Source organism: Rhinatrema bivittatum, chromosome 2, assembly GCF_901001135.1.
Source record: "Rhinatrema bivittatum chromosome 2, aRhiBiv1.1, whole genome shotgun sequence".
Lineage (NCBI taxonomy): Eukaryota > Metazoa > Chordata > Amphibia > Gymnophiona > Rhinatrematidae > Rhinatrema > Rhinatrema bivittatum.
In genome coordinates this window covers 10415071-10435482 of record NC_042616.1, presented here as the reverse complement: position 1 = coordinate 10435482, position 20412 = coordinate 10415071, and the positions used below count along the sequence as shown (strand labels likewise).

The window sequence follows — 20412 nt, the reverse complement described above, 5'->3', positions numbered from 1 at the left end:
ATTTGGGGCCAGGCTGGTGACGGCTGAAGGGAGGAGAGACACTGCCGTCGGGGACCAGGCCGGCGGCGGCTGAAGGGAGGAGAGACACTGCCGTCGGGGACCAGGCCGGCAGTGGCTGAAGGGAGGAGAGACACTGCCGTCGGAAACCAGGCCGGCAGCGGCTGAAGGGAGGAGAGACACTGCCGTCGGGGGCCAGGCCGGCGGCGGCTGAAGGGAGGAGAGACACTGCCGGCGGTGGCTGAAGGGAGGAGAGACACTGCTGTTGGGGGCCAGGCTGGCGGTGGCGGCGGCTGAAGGGAGGAGAGACACTGCCGTCGGAGACCAGGCCGGCAGCGGCTGAAGGGAGGAGAAACACTGCCGTCGGGGGCCAGGCCGGCGGCGGCTGAAGGAAGGAGAGACACTGCCGTCGGGGGCCAGGCCGCCGGCGGCTGAAGGGAGGAGAGACACTGCTGTCAGGGGCAGGCCGTCAGCAGCTGAAGGGAGGAGAGACACTGCCGTCGGGGGCCAGGCCGGCGGCGGCTGAAGGGAGGAGAGACACTGCCGTCGGGGGCCAGGCCGGCGGCGGCTGAAGGGAGGAGAGACACTGCCGTCGGAGACCAGGCCGGCGGCGGCTGAAGGGAGGAGAGACACTGCCGTCGGGGGCCAGGCCGGCGGCGGCTGAAGGGAGGAGAGACACTGCCGTTGGGGGCCAGGCCGCCGGCGGCTGAAGGGAGGAGAGACACTGCTGTCAGGGGCAGGCCGTCAGCAGCTGAAGGGAGGAGAGACACTGCCGTCGGGGGCCAGGCCGGCGGCGGCTGAAGGGAGGAGAGACACTGCCGTCGGGGGCCAGGCCGGCGGCGGCTGAAGGGAGGAGAGACACTGCCGTCGGAGGCCAGGCCGGCGGCGGCTGAAGGGAGGAGAGACACTGCCGTCGGAGACCAGGCCGGCGGCGGCTGAAGGGAGGAGAGACACTGCCGTCGGGGGCCAGGCCGGCGGCGGCTGAAGGGAGGAGAGACACTGCCGTTGGGGGCCAGGCTGGCGGCGGCTGAAGGGAGGAGAGACACTGCCGTTTGGGGCCAGGCCGGCGGCGGCTGAAGGGAGGAGAGACACTGCTATTTGGGGCCAGGCTGGTGACGGCTGAAGGGAGGAGAGACACTGCCATTTGGGGCCAGGCCGGCGACGGCTGAAGGGAGGAGAGACACTGCCGTCGGGGACCAGGCCGGCGGCGGCTGAAGGGAGGAGAGACACTGCCGTCGGAAACCAGGCCAGCAGCGGCTGAAGGGAGGAGAGACACTGCCGTCGGGGGCCAGGCCGGCGGCGGCTGAAGGGAGGAGAGACACTGCCGGCGGTGGCTGAAGGGAGGAGAGACACTGCTGTTGGGGGCCAGGCTGGCGGTGGCTGAAGGGAGGAGAGACACTGCCGTCGGAGACCAGGCCGGCAGCGGCTGAAGGGAGGAGAAACACTGCCGTCGGGGGCCAGGCCGGCGGCGGCTGAAGGAAGGAGAGACATTGCCGTCGGAGCCGCCGGCGGCGGCTGAAGGGAGGAGAGACGCTGCCGTCGGGGGCCAGGCTGGCAGCGGCGGCTGAAGGGAGGAGAAACACTGCCGCCGGCGGCTGAAGGGAGGAGAGACACTGCCGGCGGGGGCTGAAGGGAGGAGAGACACTGCTGTTGGGGGCCAGGCCAGCGGCGGCTGAAGGGAGGAGAGACACTGCATGGCACCAACCCTGCAGCCAGCAGGGGTCCCCCTTCAGTCTTCTTTTTTCCGTGCAGCAGTAGCCTTGCGGTAGGAATCTCTTCAGAGCTCCTTTGACAGGAATTTTCCTCACGGAATTACTAAAAGTTATTCCCTGTACGTACCAGGATCAGTCCAGACTGCTGGGTTATGCCTCCCTTCCAGCAGATGGAGCCAGAGAGAAACTGAAAAGGCACCTCCCATATACCCTGGTGCGCCACAAGCGGTCCCTCAGTATTTCTCTGACTCCAGCAGATTGAGAGTGCATAACCTGCGGTCCTGATCATCTCCAAATTGGGAAGGGTTCCTCTATCCTTTGGTGTCAGGTTTGACTTATTTCTGGGGAATCCTCTGACTAGATCAATTCTTCTGTTAAAAAAAAAAAAGACTTGGAGCCTTGGCAGGCCAGGCAGGGCATTGCCCTTTAGCTTATCCCCGAAATACGCTTGGTCCCCTGCCCAGTGAGTAGAGGGGGAGGATTCATCGGTGGGCCGGTCACTCTCCCCCTCACCCCCAGAGACGCTGCATTCCTCGGGGGCTGTCATTTCAGACAGGTTCCTGTTTCTATACAGGCTCCACACTTGTTTCTTTGCTGCAGTAAAGTTTTGTTCTTAAAAAAAAGCAGTACAGTTTTTTTAGGCTGGACAGCGCTTCCTTTTTATTCACATAAGGGTTTGCTACAATCCAACTTACCCCGTGCCTGCCGTTCTCACTAGGGCTTCCGGACGGGGTGGCCTGCCATCCGACATGTTTTCGTGCCTGGTGATGCCGCAGGGAGTCGTTTGCACGGCCTGTGGAGAGCCGGCCTTCAGGCTCTCCCGCAAAGGCCTCTGCTCGAATTACTAAGGAGATACGTGACCCTCCAGGCCGGTGCCTCATTTTGGTTACTTAACTTTTTCATCAATCTGTGGTAATGTGTAATATCTATGCACCTAACAACTATGATTCTTGCTTTTTCAGAGGACTTTATGCTCATTTGATCCCCTATTTAACGGACACTTTGATTGTAGGGGGGGGACTTTAATACCATTTGAGATCCCCAAGTGGATGCTTCCCAGGGATGTAGCCAAGAACCGGGTCAGGGTAAGGGCCCCACATTGCTGGAAAATACTCTGCATCTGTTAGGCATTTGGCGAACTCTCCACCCGACAGAGAAGGACTTTACACATGTCTCACAGGCGCATGCGACCTTCTCGCGTTTAGATGATTTTCTTATTAGCACCAATGCTTTTTCTCGAATCTAGGATGCAGGCATTGATAATATTGTAACCTCAGACCATGCCCCGGTGTGGGTAGATTTTCGGTTTTTCGATACCGGGCCCTCGATGTGCTTATGGCGGTACTCCTATTTTCTTGCCTCAGATGAAAAATTTCGGGAATATGTACGGACCAAATGGACGGATTATGTGCTTCTTAATAAGGCCCATGAATCTTAACCTGTTTTATTTTGGTATGCCGCCAAAGAAGTATTATGGGGTGAAATAATTTCCTGTGTCGCACATCGTACGAAGGCGCTTAACCAACGTATTTTGTCCCTTAATGCTTAACTGCGCAAAACTCGACTCAAGTTAGCTACCTTGGGAACAAGGGAGTTGCGAGCCTTGTATTTATCTCAACAATACGCATTAAATTCCCTAATTCATCAACGAGCCAAAAAGAGTTTGTTATACTATAAATATCAGTTCCATCAATTTAGCAATAAAGCGGGGAAGATGATGTCGAATTTAATTAGATCCACGCAGTCTAGTCGCTTCATCCCAGCGCTGGGTAGTTCCACTGGCCGTGTGGTACAAGATACTTCTGCTATTTTAAATTGTTTTCAGAATTTTTTCTCATCCTTATATGCATCCAAAGGGTGGAATGTGGAGGCTTGTGACAGGTTTTGCGCACAACTTTCGCTTCCCTGCTTAACAAAGGAACAGCGTTCCCCTTGTCCCCTTTACTGTTTATCTTACAATTGGAACCCCTTTTGTTGGCCATAGAACATCGGCCTGACATTCAAGGTGTCCGCGTGGGGCCTCACATTTTTAAATGTGTAGCTTTTACAGATGATTTGTTAGTTTTTATTACCAACCCTCAGACCTCATTGCCCCCATTGTTACAGTTGATCTGGAGCTTTGAGGTTTTTTCGGGGCTAAGATTAAATGAGTCTAAGTCCTCTGCCTTGGCATTTCCAGAAGTTTTGAGGGATCAATGGCTGGATGACTTTCCTTTGCAATGGGTGGAAGATAACATTCGTTATCTCGGTGTGTTCCTCCCTTCTGACCCAGAGCAAATCTAACAGGCGAATATACCAAGGTTGCTTCGAGAAACTCAGGAGTTACTAAATACTTGGGGTACTCTGCCACTCTCCCTGAACGGCCGCATAAATTTATTTAAAATGGCCATCCTGCCAAAATGGCTCTCTCTTCTGCAGAATTTGCCTTTATGGCTGAAGAGGAGAGATCTGACTAAATTAGACAGCGCAATCAGACGCTTTGTCTGGCAAGGTGGGAAATCTAGGTTTCCTCTTTCCTGGTTACAAGCCCGTTGGGAGGATGGGAGTCTGGGACTCCCGGATTTAGCTCTATATAATTTAGCATGTAACTTACGGGTAATCCGAGATTGGTTATTGAACCAATCGCACTTTGTCCCTCTGGTCGTGGACACCGCGGTAACATGCCTGCGAGCTCCTACCTTTGTTTTGCAATCTCAGCCCTCGCACCTTCCTACTTTAACACAGTCTGCACTGCTCAAGCCAATTAGACAAACATGGGTGCGGCTGACCAAACTATTACAGATCTCCAGGGTATGTGCCCATTTCCTTCCAATCATGGGGAACGCTGACTTTCTTCCAGGGTCTCAATGGGGACATTTTTGGGTGTGGGAATCTAAGGGCATTACTTGTTTGGGGCAATTACTCTCCCGGGAAGGGCAGATTTTAGATTTCGCTGAGTTTGGCCAGGTTTACGGCCTGGGGGTTACTCATACTTTTCCATATCTGCAGATCCGTCACTATATTAATGCTCTGCCTGAAGTCTCGAGGCACCCTTCGGTGTTTTTAACCCTGGACAAGGTATTTCACTTTGAGCGATCCAAAGTCCCATCTCTGTCCATCTACTATAAGTATCTCCACCAAAAGGTACGATTGGATGTCTATTCCCTTCTGGAGGCTCGTTGGAATCGAGATGGGGACTTTACGGTGACCCATAGTATTTTACAGTTGTGTTTTCGGCATGTAGCCAGGATCTCTACCAATATGAATTACAGGGAGTTGCAATTTAAATTTTTATTCTGTGCCTATGTATCTCCTCAAATGGCGCATCAATTAACTATAACGCAGTCAGCCGCATGTCCCCGCTGTAGTGCCATTGTAGGTACTTTATCTCATGTTTTTTGGTTATGCCCCCCCGTAAGACACTTTTGGTGTCGGGTGGCAGACTATATGGTGGATATATTGGGAGTGGCCGAATGGGGGAGATGCATCCAAATAGCAGCCTCTGTGGCTGCTATTTGGATGCATCTCCCCCATTCGGATCCGAGATCCTGGCTCACGTATGTTATTGCAAAAAGCTGGTCTAGTAGGGAAAAAGATAATTCTATCAGTGTGACATTTTACGGATTCGCTGTCGTTTTGGGCATGGAGAAACCAATTCCACGCTCTGATGACCATGGAGAGCTTGATGTCCCAAGAATCTCCACATCGGCGATGGTTATTTCTCTTGGTATGGAATTACTATATACAGCACTTACCACCTCGTGCCCGCAGCCTGGCTCTGAATGACTGATTCCTTACCACTATGGAGACCTGGGGAACGTTTCATTGAATCATATTCAGTTTGGACACATCTCATTTTCATGGATGATAGGGGAAGGGGTTGGGGAGGGTAGTTCATGAGGGGTGGTAGGGGGGTGGGAAGACAAACGGGAAAGCCTGGTCTGTCACACTTTCAAGTTTGGTTAGGTTATATTGAGGTAAGGTAAGAACCCCACCTTCCTCACTGTTGATTTTATTTGCTGTAAGAATGAAAACCAATAAAATTTGTTTTAACATAATTTTCAGATGTATATAAACAGAACAGAAGAAAATGGCTGCTAACCTCAGCAGACTGACAAGCAAAAGAAAAACTTCCAAAACAGACACATCACTTAATTACAGCTTCCTTCTTCTTTTTGGGGCCTTCTCTTCTCTCACAGCCTCACCTCTTATCCCCTACCTCAGAGTAACACCCCACCCTCCTTCCTGTCTGTCTTAAGATAGCTCAGCCGGTCCCTTAAGGCAGTCTAAGGCTGTCATGTACGCTATCACAATGTGCTACTTGCTAACTTCATAGAGGGTCCCCCTAGTCCTTCTATTGATCCACAAGAAAAAGACAGCAACAAGCCAGATAATCAAGCAAGAAAATGAGAAAGAAGGAAAAAGAGGGGAAGCCTGATTCCACTACTCGCATCTGCTGGAGTCAGAAGATACTGAACTCCTGCAGAGGGGGTAGTAGTATATATGGATACGCCCCCTCAAAGCTTGTGCTGACTCCATCTGCTGGATTGGGGACATAACCCACTGTCTGGACTGATCCAGGTACGTATACAGGGAAAGTAAATATCCGATACACATTTACCTGTTCTAAACCCCTTATGATTTTAAAGACCGCTATCATATCCCACCTCAGCCGTCTCTTTTCCAAGCTGAACAGCCCTAACATTTTTAGCTTTTCCTCCTAGGGGAGCTGTTCCATTCCCTTTATCATTTTGTTTACCCTTTTCTGTATCTACTCCATGGCAATTATATCTTTTTTTGTTTGTTTGTTTTAACATTTTTATTGGAATTATATCTTTTTTTGAGATGCGGTGACCAGAAATGTACACAGTACTAATGGTGTGATCTCACCATGGAGCAACACAGAGGCATTATAACATTTTCCATTTTATTCACCATTCCTTTCCTAATAATTCCTAACATTCTGTTTGCTTTTTTGACTGTTGCAGCACACTGAGCTGACGATTTCAATGTATTATCCACTATGATGTCTTGGATGCTATGTGCAGGCAATGTGAAAATATTAAACGGGTCTTTCCCTAGTGTGGATTTTCTGGTGATTTGTAAGGCTTGCCTTCCGACTAAATATTTTACTACACACCATACATGCAAATGGTCCCTCCCTTGTGTGGAATTTCTAGTATCTGAGAGATGTGCCTTCTGTTTGAAACTTTTACTGCATTGAGTACATGAAAAAGATCTCTCTTCAGTGTGGATTTTCTGATGGACTATGAGGCTTTTCTTCCAATTGAAGGTTTTATTACACTCTACATTTAAATGCTCTCTGCCCAGTGTGGATTTTCTGGTGATTTACGAGGTTTGTCTTCCGATTGAAGGTTTTACTACACTCAGTGCATATAAATGGTTTCTCCGCTGTGTGGGTTTTCTGGTGATTTATGAGATCTGACTTCCACATGAAGGCTTTACTGCACTCCCTGCATGAAAAGGTCTCTCCTCTGTATGGATTTTCTTGTGCTTTTGGAGGGCTGTCTTTCCAGTGAAGCTTTTAGTACACACAGTACATTTAAATGCTCTCTCCCCTGTGTGGATTTTCTGGTGGTTTATGAGGCATGTTTTCCATTTGAAGGTTTTACTACACTCAGTGCATATAAATGGTCTCTCCTCCGTGTGGATTTTCTGGTGGTGTATGAGGGTTATCTTCCAACTGAAGGCTTTACTACACTCAGTACATTTAAATGGTCTCTCTCCTCTGTGAATTTTTTGGTGGTTTATGAGACCTGTCTGCCATATGAAGGCTTTACTACACTCAGTGCATTGAAATGCTCTTGCCCTTGTGTGGATTTTCTGGTGGCGCATGAGGCTCGTCTTCCGAGTGAAAGTTTTACTACACTCAGTACATTTAAATGGTCTCTCTCCTGTGTGGATTTTCTTGTGCTTTTGGAGGGCTGTCTTCCCAGTGAAGCTTTTAGTACACTCCGTGCATTTAAATGGTCTCTCCCCTGTGTGGATTTTCTGGTGGTCTATGAGCTCTCCCTTCCTTCTGAATGTTTTACTACACTCGGTGCATATAAATGGTTTGTCCGCTGTGTGGGTTTTCTGGTGATTTATGAGATCTGACTTCCACATGAAGGCTTTACTGCACTCCCTGCATGAAAAAGGTCTCTCCCCTGTATGGATTTTCTTGTGCTTTTGGAGGGCTGGCTTCATAGTGAAGCTTTTAGTACACTCAGTACATTTAAATGCTCTCTCCCCTGTGTGGATGTTCTGGTGGTCTATGAGGCATGTTTTCCATTTGAAGGTTTTACTACACTCAGTACATTTAAATGCTCTCTCCCCTGTGTGGATTTTCTGGTGGTTTATGAGGCATGTTTTCCATTTGAAGGTTTTACTACACTCAGTGCATATAAATGGCCTTTCCTCTGTGTGGATTTTCTGGTGGCGTATGAGGGTTATCTTCCACTTGAAGGTTTTACTACACTCAGTACATTTAAATGGTCTCTCTCCTGTGTGGATTTTCTGGTGGTTTATGAGGCATGTTTTCCATTTGAAGGTTTTACTACACTCAGTGCATTGAAATGCTCTCTCCCTTGTGTGGATTTTCTGGTGGCGTATGAGGTTCGTCTTCCGATTGAAAGTTTTACTACACTCAGTACATTTAAATGGTCTCTCTCCTGTGTGGATTTTCTTGTGCTTTTGGAGGGCTGTCTTCCCAGTGAAGCTTTTAGTACACTCCGTGCATTTAAATGGTCTCTCCCCTGTGTGGATTTTCTGGTGGTCTATGAGCTCTCCCTTCCTTCTGAATGTTTTACTACACTCGGTGCATATAAATGGTTTGTCCGCTGTGTGGGTTTTCTGGTGATTTATGAGATCTGACTTCCACATGAAGGCTTTACTGCACTCCCTGCATGAAAAAGGTCTCTCCCCTGTATGGATTTTCTTGTGCTTTTGGAGGGCTGGCTTCATAGTGAAGCTTTTAGTACACTCAGTACATTTAAATGCTCTCTCCCCTGTGTGGATGTTCTGGTGGTCTATGAGGCATGTTTTCCATTTGAAGGTTTTACTACACTCAGTACATTTAAATGCTCTCTCCCCTGTGTGGATTTTCTGGTGGTTTATGAGGCATGTTTTCCATTTGAAGGTTTTACTACACTCAGTGCATATAAATGGCCTTTCCTCTGTGTGGATTTTCTGGTGGCGTATGAGGGTTATCTTCCACTTGAAGGTTTTACTACACTCAGTACATTTAAATGGTCTCTCTCCTGTGTGGATTTTCTGGTGGTTTATGAGGCATGTTTTCCATTTGAAGGTTTTACTACACTCAGTGCATTGAAATGCTCTCTCCCTTGTGTGGATTTTCTGGTGGCGTATGAGGTTCGTCTTCCGATTGAAAGTTTTACTACACTCACTACATTTAAATGGTCTCTCTCCTGTGTGGATTTTCTTGTGCTTTTGGAGGGCTGTCTTCCCAGTAAAGCTTTTAGTACACTCAGTACATTTAAATGGTCTCTCCCCTGTGTGGAGTTTCTGGTGGTCTATGAGGCATGTTTTCCATTTGAAGGTTTTACTACACTCAGTGCATATAAATGGTTTGTCCGCTGTGTGGGTTTTCTGGTGATTTATGAGATCTGACTTCCACATGAAGGCTTTACTGCACTCCTTGCATGAAAAAGGTCTCTCCCCCGTATGGATTTTCTTGTGCTTTTGGAGGGCTGGCTTCATAGTGAAGCTTTTAGTACACTCAGTACATTTAAATGCTCTCTCCCCTGTGTGGATGCTCTGGTGGTCTATGAGGCAAGTTTTCCATTTGAAGGTTTTACTACACTCAGTACATTTAAATGCTCTCTCCCCTGTGTGGATTTTCTGGTGGTTTATGAGGCATGTTTTCCATTTGAAGGTTTTACTACACTCAGTGCATTTAAATGGTCTTTCCTCTGTGTGGATTTTCTGGTGTTGTATGAGGGTTGTCTTCCAACTGAAGGTTTTACTACACTCAGGACATTTAAATTGTCTCTGTCTAGTAAAAAGTAGTTTTCTTTCTGACTTTTTCCCATAGATTACAAACAGTAAGGGTTTCTTCTCTTTCCCTTTTCTCTGGTGGGGGTCAGAAGTGATGTGATCACTATTACTTTGGAAGGGTCTCTCTGCTCTTGGCTGTTTCTGGTGCTCAGGGATATCTGTGAGCTCCCTGTCCCTTCCCTCACACTCAGGGACTGCATCCGGCGAGGCTCCTGCAGCGTCGCTCGGCTTCTCCTCTGATTCCTGATTTTGTTTTCTAATTTTTCTCTTCTTAGTCCCCTGGGAAACATTCTCACAGCCATTTCCTGATTCTTTTGGAATCTCTTCCAGTATTTTAGAATGTTCTTCTCGATTCTCCTTCTTCTCCCCTTCCTGTCTGACTTCTCCATCTGCTGGATATAAAGTGAAAGCATTAATTGTGTATTAACGAGTAAGGAAAGTGCCCAGTAACCAGGGATCAGGAGTCACACATTAAGCACATGGGGATCTCTGATGTTTAGAGAATTGCAGGTGGATTGATGAAAAGATTCTGTCAAGTTATGTGTGAAGTGTGATGTTGTGGCTCGGAGGTTTCCCTCTCCTCATTTAGACTCTCAGTTTAATCAGAACCGGCCACCATTGGGATAAAAGTGGCCACGAGCCTTCATTGCCGGCTCTGCTGGTTCCCAACTCAGTCCAGGCAGTGCATTGATCGTCCTTGGCTCCGGCCTACAACCCATGGCCACCTCCAGCTGATGAGGACCCTTTCTCTAAGCACTACAGGTCACCATTTCAGGATGACTGGGGCTCCTTTTCCCAGTATCTCTGAACGCTACCTCTGCAGTGAAGCTGGGGAGCAGCGGTCCTGAGATGAGAATCAAACCCAGGTCCATCAGCGCTGCAGAACTTGCCACTAACCCAGGCCCATCTGAGTAAAGTCTTAAAAGAGGAGACCAACAGCAACTTGATGGTAAAAATCAATCCTCTAATTAATCCCCAGAATCACTTAAAATGGGAGGCTCCCATGTATAGACCGAGGCAGTAAAAAGTAAGTAGTCACTACCTCGGGGAGCCTAATGCAGCATTTAAATGAGAGGCTGCGTAAATAAATGCAATGGGCACGAATATGAGCGTCCGTTTCTTCAGACCTGATGCCTGGATCCAGACCAGCACCAGCTGCTGCCCAGCCCAAAGCTGCTCCCTCACCCCCAAGGTCTGCTCCAATGGGCCAAGCGGTCCAGGTCGGTGCCGGGGGTCCTCTACCTGAAATGGTGCATGCAGACGGTTCATGTCTTAAAACAGCACCGAATTTTATTTTTTAACCTAAAAGAGGAAAGAAAGCCAAACGCAAAAAGAACCTGACTAAACTAACACCCTTCCCCCTTTTTTTTAAATCAGATCCGACTGTGGGAGAAGCACCCGACCATCTGCTGGAGACAGAGTAATACTGGCAGGCTGTGGGTGGCAGCCTGGCATTTATGGCAGAGCCTGACAAGTTTTGCTCTGTCTCCATCTGCTGGTGCGGAGGCACAACCCAGGAGTCTGGACTGATCCGGTACGTGCAGGGAACTGGCCGGTAGTTCCCGCCGCCTCTTATGAAGCAGGAATACAACCGCTCTTCTCCAATCTCGTGGCACCGCTCTCGTTTCCAGGGATCTATTGAACAGGTCTTTCAGCGGAGTCGCCAGCACATCAGTGAACTCCCTTAGTATCCTGCGATGTTCCTCATCCTGCCCCATGGCCTTGTCCACTTTCAGTTTTACTATATCACTCTGGGCCTTATTCCTTTCTGTCACCCTCCTCCTTCCATCCCTCCCTCTGCCTCCCACTCCATCCCCTTCCCTCCCCACCCTCTCTCCCTCTTATTCCTTCCTTCTTTCCCTCCACCCTCTTCCTGTTTTTTAACTTTCTTCTCTGCCTTTCCCTTTCTTCTCCTTTTTCCTTCCAGCCTCTGTCTCCTGAAACCTCTCCCCATTCCTCACCTGGGAGCTCCACTGAGAGTTCTGTTCAGTCATCAGTAGGGTTTCCCATTCAGATCACCCCCCCTCTCCAGACAACCCCTCAAGGTTTCATTCCACCCCTCCACTCTCTAGGACCCCCACCTCCTCCATTTACCCCTAATCAGCTTCACCCCTTCATCCCCTCTCATCTTGTTACTAATCCAAAGCACGTGAGCTTCACAAAGAGGGCGATCCGGGCGTTACCACCACACACCAGCAGCGAGCACTGATAGCCAAGGCTCCTTCACAGAGCCCGACATGGTCCATCCTCCTCTGCTGTGGGTTTTCTTTCCACACAGCTCAGTTATTCTGACATCTGTGATGGGGACATTAGTGGAATCATTGCTACAGTTAAAGACTGAGAAATGTCAGCAGATTACAGGGTCTGGGGAAGCTTGGGCTCACCGAGTGCAGGTCTGGCCCTTCCAAGCTCATCGGCTTCTCTGATTGAATAATTAGGGAATGAGACTGGGGAAGAGCATGGGATGTTCTGCACTTTTATTTCTTTCAGGCCTTTGCTGCTGTTCCCCAGAGGGAATTCAATAAAAAGCAGAAACGTTTAAGGGCGGGAAGAGAAACCATACGAGCCCATGTTTGTAACCCTGCTTAGAGAACGGGAGGAGGCGCTGTCTCTGATATAAAGGGGAGGGAGCCGGGAATACACACAGGGAGGTCTTAGGGTCCCATCTGCTCCCATCCTAAAGCAGAGGGAGCACTGGGCAGCTCCTGATTATGTTCTGAAATTTCTGGAGTGAAGGAAAGCCAGGAAATAAAAATCACAAATGACCCTCAGTAAATCAGGCCCTGTGTCTGATAAAGATTCAGATAACACAATCCTTACCCAGGGAGAGCAGGGTCTCATAATTCTCCTTCATCACCTCCCTGTAAAGCTCCTTCTGCCCTTCATCTAAATACTCCCACTCCTCCTGGGAGAAAGAGACAGTGATGTCCTCAAACGTCACCCGCACCTGAAACACAAACCAGAAACACTCAGACACGAGGAGGGGGCTCATTGTGCATCAGATCTCAGCTGGATTTATTCTCATATTTATCTGAAGAAACCTAAGAGAGGCCATGCTGGGTCAGACCAATCTTCCAATGAGCTCAGCCTCCTGCCTCCGACAGTGTTGGATCCATGTCACTTGGAAGACCCAGTGTTGTGCTTTGTGTAGTTTTGGGACAATTATTATTTTGTAAGTAACACAAGGGATAAGATTCAGGTCCAAATCTATTGGCTGGAGATGGACTTTTGTTACAACTCATGCTAAGTACAGAACTGACAAACATGGAAAAGGAAGCTGGGAAACTGCTGAAGAGCTGAGAACAGTGAAAGAGGAATTGTAAGATGTGTAAGATGTGCAGACCTCCAAGGACTCACAAAGACCTTTCCTTATTCACTGAACCAACAGCAACCGGAGACTCAGACCATTGTGAAGACGCAACAATGGCAGAGCATCTCCAACCAACAAGGCCAAGAGGAAAAGTTAAGAGAAATAACCCAGCGTACATCTACCTGGCTATACATCACTTGTAACCAGAGAGAAAAGACTGTGAGACTATGGAGGAGCCACCATCATCCCAAAGCAAGCATGGGTGCAGACTGACCCCCTGGCCTCTCCGTCCATCTGATCCACGAGAAGCAGTCTGGCCAACGGCCAGCAAGGCCTGATGCACTGCTTGCAAGAATAATAAGGAGCAATCTTTGCTTTCTGGTTACCCATCCCATCTCTAACGATGCCTACTGAATGTAAAATATCTATATTCCTGCCTAATCACCTGCCAGCATCTGATTAGGGCTGTAATTTGTATATTTCTAATCCTTATAATAAAATATTAGCTTATGTAGGTGACTTTCTGCCTCTAAAAATTATTTGGTTTCATTTGCAAGTCTGATTGCATATTCCAGCGTTCTTACCACCCAGAGCTAATTCCCCTACAAATCTGGCAACACCAGAAGATCCTAATGGGGAGATCCCTTCCCTGTTACTCACCCCCAGAAGCCGATCCTCAAACCCATCCAACCTTCTTCAAATCCACCTATGCCACTGGTATTAATCACATCTTCAGGCAACAAATCCCACAGTTAAATTCTGCATGGACTGAAAAAGATTTCTTTACATTTGTTTTAATGTAAAGAAATCTTTTCAAGGCAAGTCTCCTGGAGCTTGTACTATTTGAAAGAGTAAATAACGATCCCCTCGTTACCTGTCCCACTCCCCTCATGGTTTTATACAATTTCTCATTTCCCCTCTCAGTCATCTCCTCTCCATGCAGGAGACCCCTAACCCGTTTATCCTTCCTTCATGAGGAAGCTCTTCCATCACTGTGATCATTATTGTTGCCTTTCTCTGTACCTTTTCTAGTCCCACTACATCAGTGGTCGGCAACCTAAGGCACAGATGTCATTAGAGGCATGCAAAGCTATTTTTGGGAGCACGGCAGCACAGCATGGCATTGAATAGCAGATGAAGAGAGACACAGACTGCTGCCAGTACCAGTGCAAGCAGGCAGCCCCCAGCTGCATATGCTTCCTACAGTTTGGCGATACTTACCCTCCCATCCTCATTGCTGGCAGCAGGAGTCATATTTAATAGAATGTCATATGCTGCATGGGACTACTTTTTCAGCTCTTATTATGAGACCAGCCTTGTGGGCAGCAAGACATCGATGCCCAAGGACGTTTCATCTCTCCTGCATCTGAAGAAGCGAGGAACATTCGCATTGCGAGCAGTCAACAGCAGATCCAGAAACGTAAGGCCCCAGCGATCCACTACTAGCTGAAATGCCTTGTTTGACAATTCCCATTCTCCTGGATCCAAACTGTCTGATGAGTTCGGCTCTCACATTGTCTTTTCGTACAATGTGTGAGATTGAGATCTCCTCAAGTTGGGCTATTTCCTGCGACGCTTGCTGGCTCTTCCTCCCTGCCGATTGATGTAAACCACTGTTGTTGCATTGTCTGACATTATCTGGACTTCTTAACTCTGCAATTGGTCAGCGAATTGCAAGCCTGCCAACCAGACCACACGGGCTTCCAACCGACTGATGCTCCAGAGAGACTCTTCTCCACTCCAGCGCTCTTGCACTGTCAGCCCCTGACAGTGAGCTCTCCAACCCTGGAGACTCGCGTCTGTCATGAGTACTAGCCAGTCCCGGGATCTTAGGGAAATCCCCTTTCTTAAATGATCCACTTGTAACCACTACTGCAGGTGAAATATTTGTATGCTACTGCCAGAAGTATAAGAAGTAAGATGGGAGAATTAGAGTGTCTAGCATTGAATGATGACAGACTTAATTAGCATCTCAGAGACATGGTGGAAGGAGAATTACCAATGGGACAGTGCTATATCGGGATACAAATTATATCGCAATGACAGAGAGGAGCACCCAGGAGGCGGTGTGGTGCTTTATGTCCAGGATGGCATAGAGTCCAACAGGATAAACATACTGCATGAGACTAAATTTACAATCAAATCTTTGTGTGTGTTGGGGAAGAGTATAGTGATAGGAGTATACTACCGTCCATATGGCTAAGATGGTGAGACGGATAGTGAAATGCTAAGAGAAATTAGGGAAGCTAACCAAACTGGTAGTATAGTAATAATCGGAGATTTCAATTACCCCAATATTGACTGGGTAAATGTAACATCTGGACATGCTAGAGAGATAACGTTCCTGGATTTATTTATTTATTTATAGGCTTTTCTTTACTGACATTCGTAAGGCACATCATGCTTGCTTACACTGAACTGAAAGGAGGAAAATACAAAAAGAGGAACTATATATATCATATGAAGCACTATATACCAGATAGTGGTGAAAGCAAACAAGCAAAGAAGAACTATGTACATCCTACATAGACGTCCTCAGGGAGAACGTCTACATTTGGTTTGTATCAGGGTAGGCCTGCTTGAAGAGCCATGTTTTGACTCCTTTTTTAAATTTGTGCAGAGACGGCTCTAGACGGAGAGAGGTGGGGAGGGAATTCCAGAGGGAGGTACCAGTGATGGAGAAGGCTTTTTCTCTGGTGAGGGACAGATGCACAGACTTGAGGGAAGGTGTATTTAGGGTACCTACAAGGGCACTTCTTGTGGGGCGGTCAGTGGCGCGGAAACGAGGCATTTCATCTAGCCAGGAATGATTGAATTTGTGTAATGAACAGTGAAGAATGGTAAGAGTTTTGTACTGTGAGCGGAAGGAGATGGGCAGCCAATGCAGGTCCTTTAAGATAGGGGTAATGTGTTCCGTCTTACGAGTATTCGTTATGACTCTGGCCATGGAGTTTTGTAGAATCTAGAGTGGCTTAATGGTGGAGGCGGGAAGGCCGAGTAAGAGGGAGTTACAGTAGTCCAGTTTCGTAAGCATGGTGGTCTGAACTACAGTACGGATGTCTTGAGTGTGGAGTAGGGGTTTGAGTTTCTTGAGGACATCTAACATGTAGAAACCTCCCTTTAGGAGAGATTTGATATAGGGTTTAAAGTTTAGGTGATGATCTATGAGGATACCCAGGTCTCTTACTGCATGCAACTGGTAATGTGCTGTGGTTGTGTTCTGGGGTGCGTGGTGGGTAGTGCGGTTAGGATGGCTGGAGATGATGAGTAGTTCAGTTTTTGAGGCATTTAGAGCTAAGTGAAGGTTGGATAGCATGGAGTTTATGGAGGTAAGGCAAGATTCCCAGAAGTGGATGGATTCATCTATTGATTTTTGGATCAGGATGAGAATCTGCACATCGTCTGCATAAGAAAAATTTCAGGCCTAGGTCGGACAGTAGGTGGCATAGAGGTAGGAGGTAAATGTTGAACAGGGTAGAGGATAAGGAGGATCCTTGGGGAACACCTTGTGATGGGGATGTGTGAGGATTGGTGCCTATCAATTTTTTTTACTAGGTATTCTCTGTGGTTGAGATAGGAAGAGAACCAGGAAAGCGCAGTGTCCGCAATACCTATTTCTGCCAGGCGGGTCATTAGGATTTGGTGGTTGACAGTGTCAAAGGCTGCCGAGATGTCTAGGAGGGCGAGCAAGTAAGAGTTTCCATGGTCATTGATAGTAATAGGGTTTCTGTATTGCGGGCTTTACGGAAACCAAATTGTGAGGGGTGGAGGATGTTGCAGTCTTCTAAGTAGTCAGTGAGTTGTTTGTTAACCACCCTTTCCAGAATTTTCGAGATGAAAGGCAGGTTGGAAATGGGTTGGTAATTAGCAGGGTCTGAGGGGTCAAGATTTGTTTTTTTGAGGAGGGGCCTTACTACAGCAAGTTTAAGTGGGTCTGGGATGCTACCAGATGTGATGGAACAGTTGATAAGTTCAGCGATGGGTTTTGCGATGGTGGATGGGATGGAGAGGAGGGTTTTTGAGGGGATGGTGTCTAGGATGTGGGAGGCTGGTTTCATCTTTTTTAGAATAGCCTCAATTTCCGTATTTGTAGTGAGGTCGAAAGTTCTAAGATTGCTCTTGTTATTGTTGCGTAGTGGGGCGGAGTGGGGGGGGGCTTGGTAGGGAAGCGAGTAAGGATGTTATCAATTTTATTCTTGGCATTATTGGCATTATTCTCGTTGAGTGTGGGGGTGGAAGGGTTTGTGAGTTCTGTAACATAAGCGAATAGAGCAGGGGTGGGCAATTCCAGTCCTCGAGGGCCACAAACCTGTCGAGGTTTTAGGATATCTTAATGAATATGCATGACATAGATTTGCATACAACTGAGGCAGAGTGCATGCAAATCTCTCTCATGCATATTCATTAGGGATATCCTGAAAACCAGACTGGTTTGTGGCCCTCGAGGACCGGAACTGCCACCCCTGGAATAGAGCATTCACGTTGAATTGATAGTTATGGATTTTTTTGGCGTAGAAGTCTTGTTTAGCTTGGGTGATAGCTTGACGGTATGTGTGTAAAGTATTGTTGTATGTGGCTTTGTGTGTGGTGGATGGTAGTTTGCGCCATGCGCGTTCTTTGGATCTTAGGTCCTGTTTAATCTTTTTTAATTCAGCAGATTACCATGGTTTTCTTGTCTCAATTTGATTAAGGGGAATTTCCTTGTGGATGATGGGGCAAATCTCATTGGCAATAGTGGTGGTGAGATTGTTCCAAGAAAGTAGTGCCGTGTCAGGGTTTGTAAGGTCAAGATTGTTAGTTATTTTGTCAAAGGCTAGGGTGAGATGCTCTGAGGTACAAGGTTTACGGAATGAAATGGTCTTACTATAATTTTGTGGGGCAGGACGTGGGGTGTTGGTCATGAGGCTGGCATTGATGAGGAAGTGGTTGGACCATGGTACTGGGGTGACTGCCAGTGGATTGGGTGTTATTTGAGAATTAACAAAGATGAGGTCAAGGGTATGACCTGCTTTGTGTGTGGGTTCGGTGATGATTTGACTAAAACCTAGGGCTTTGAGTGTGTCCAGCAAAATCTCGCAGGCTGGGGTGGCAGGGCGGGCATCTACATGGAGATTGAAATCTCCTAATATAATAGTGGGGAGGTCAGTTTTGATGTTGTCGGTGATGTATTCTATGATGGGAGAAGGGTCATGTTCAATTAGGCCTGGGGGGCGTAGACGAGGCAGATCTGTAATGAGTTGGATTTAAACAGCGCTATTTCTAATTTGGGGGGGAGAGTGTAAGGTTTATAGTTTGAGGATGGAATAAATGACAGTTTTATGGAGCAATTGGTTCCAGAACAGATGAGAGAGGGAGCAATTTTAGATCTAATTCTTAGTTGAGCACAGGATTTGGTGAGAGAGGTAAAGGTGGTGGGGCCGCTTGGCAATAGTGACCATAATATGATCAAATTTGAATTACTTAATGTTTGGGTACTTGCCAGGTACTTGTAGCCTGGATTGGCCACTGTTGGAAACAGGATGCTGGACTTGATGGATCCTTTGTCTGACCCAGTATGACAATTTTTTATGTTCTTGTAAGCAGATCTCAATTGGTAGGTAAAGCCGAATCGAATAGTTCTGAGACTGTAGACTCCAACGAGACAGCAGAGGCCACATATGTGCCCTCGCCCATGGCACCACCTCTAGGGTCACTGCAGAGTACCTGTAGATAAGACCATACTGTTGGACGTATTGTGTTCGTCAATAGACACACCTGCGCCATCAGCTTCTGAATACGGCCCTCTGGAGGGAACACCCAGCCCTCCTTTGTGTCGAACAGAACATCAAGATAACTCTAGTGATTGTGATGGCTGAAGACTGCTCTTGGCCAGGTTCACCACTCATATTAGCTCCTGCAACAAGGAGATCACCTTGAGCGAGAGCCGGAAGCTCTCGTCCAGATTCCTGGCCCAAATCAGCTAGTCGTCTAGGTACGGGTGTTTGAGAATCCCATCCTTTCCCAATTCCACAGCCACCACACCATGACCTTGGAAAAAGTTGTGCGCACAGTGGCCAAACCAAAAGGTAGCGCTTGAAACAGATAATGACACCCCAAAACCGTGAAAAGTAGAAATCGTTGATGCTCTAGCCAAATGGGAATATTCAGGGATGCCTCAGACCAGTCCAGAGATATCAGAAACTCCCCCCGACTGAACTGCCATTATCATTGAGCGCAAGGTTTCCATGTGAAAATGAGTCACACGCGAATGATGGTTGACCCTCTTGAGATCTAGGATGGGACAAATAGAGCCCTCCTTCTTGGGCACAATGAAATAATTTGAATCTCAACCCATATCTTCTTGAGACATGGGCACTGGAACCACAGCCCAGGCTGAGGAGTCTTGACAACGTACACTCCACTGCCCGTCTCTTCTGCGGAGAGTTGCAGAGAAACACCAAGAAAACTTTCCAAAGAACACAGCGAAACTCCAGTACATAGCCATTTCTTATCACCTCCAGAACCCAATGGTTTCACATTTCAACCCAACTCAGATATAAAAAAAAAAGAGAGTGGCAAAAGAAAATTATTCCTTACCTGCTAGTTTTCGTTCCTATAGTACTAAGGATCAGTCCAGACAGTGGGTTATCTCCCCCTTCCAGCAGATGGAGTCAAATAGAACTTTGAAGGATGCTACCTTATAAGGCAATGCACCCTCTACTAATCCTCAGTATGGAGTATATCAAAGCAAAGAGAAAAATCAGGATGGATCAAGAACAATAGAATTAAGTAACAAATAACAGTGTGCAACGGGCACAAAACAGTGTCAAACAACAAACTTGCAGAATGAACCATTAACCAGTCAAAGGAAAAAAGGCACTGAAGAACTATTTGAGCAGAGAGGCAATCCCAAACTCAATAAACAGTCAGGGAGGGCATCTGGATTGATCCTTGGTACTATAGGAACGAAAATTAGCAGGTAAGGAATAAATTTTCTTTTCACTGTATGTACCAGGATCAGTCCAGACAGTGGGATGTACCAAAGCTTCCCTACGTAGGGTGGGCACCGGAAAGCCCTGCTCGAATGACCCTAGAGCCAAAGGAGCCAAAAGGTAGGCGACTGTATGTGTAGACGATAATGACGAGCAAAGGTATGTTACGATTTCCAAATTGCCGGTTGACAAATCTCCTGGAACGAGACTGATTGCATCTCCACCCAGGAAGTAGCCTGAGCTCGAAGAGAATGGGCCTTGACGCCCGGAGGTTGTCGACCCGCTCCAATGTAGGCCACCGAGATCGCCTCCTTCAGCCAGCAAGTAATGATAGTGGTCGCATGTGGGCCCTTGCCCATGGGACGACTTCTAGGGTTGATGTCATGAGGCCGAGGACTTGGAGGTAGTCCCATACCATGGGGCGAGT

General features: G+C 47.6%; 1 protein-coding gene across 3 annotated transcripts in view; it reads right to left on the bottom strand.

Moving 5' to 3' along the window:
- Positions 1 to 6596: 6596 nt before the first annotated feature.
- The window catches only part of LOC115083510 (zinc finger protein 189-like), a 537273-nt gene continuing 523457 nt past the window's right edge, over positions 6597 to 20412 (bottom strand). The window contains exons 1-2 of one of the 3 annotated variants that reach the window (XM_029587378.1): positions 12525 to 12570; positions 6597 to 10093 (exon numbers count right to left, since the gene is read on the bottom strand). In XM_029587378.1, the coding sequence (XP_029443238.1) occupies positions 7122 to 10093; positions 12525 to 12558 (3006 nt within the window). In that variant the 5' untranslated portion in view covers positions 12559 to 12570 and the 3' untranslated portion in view covers positions 6597 to 7121. Of the gene's footprint in view, positions 10097 to 12524; positions 12571 to 20412 lie in introns of those variants that run through there. The other 2 variants (XM_029587377.1, XM_029587376.1) reach the window with 2 other exon arrangements.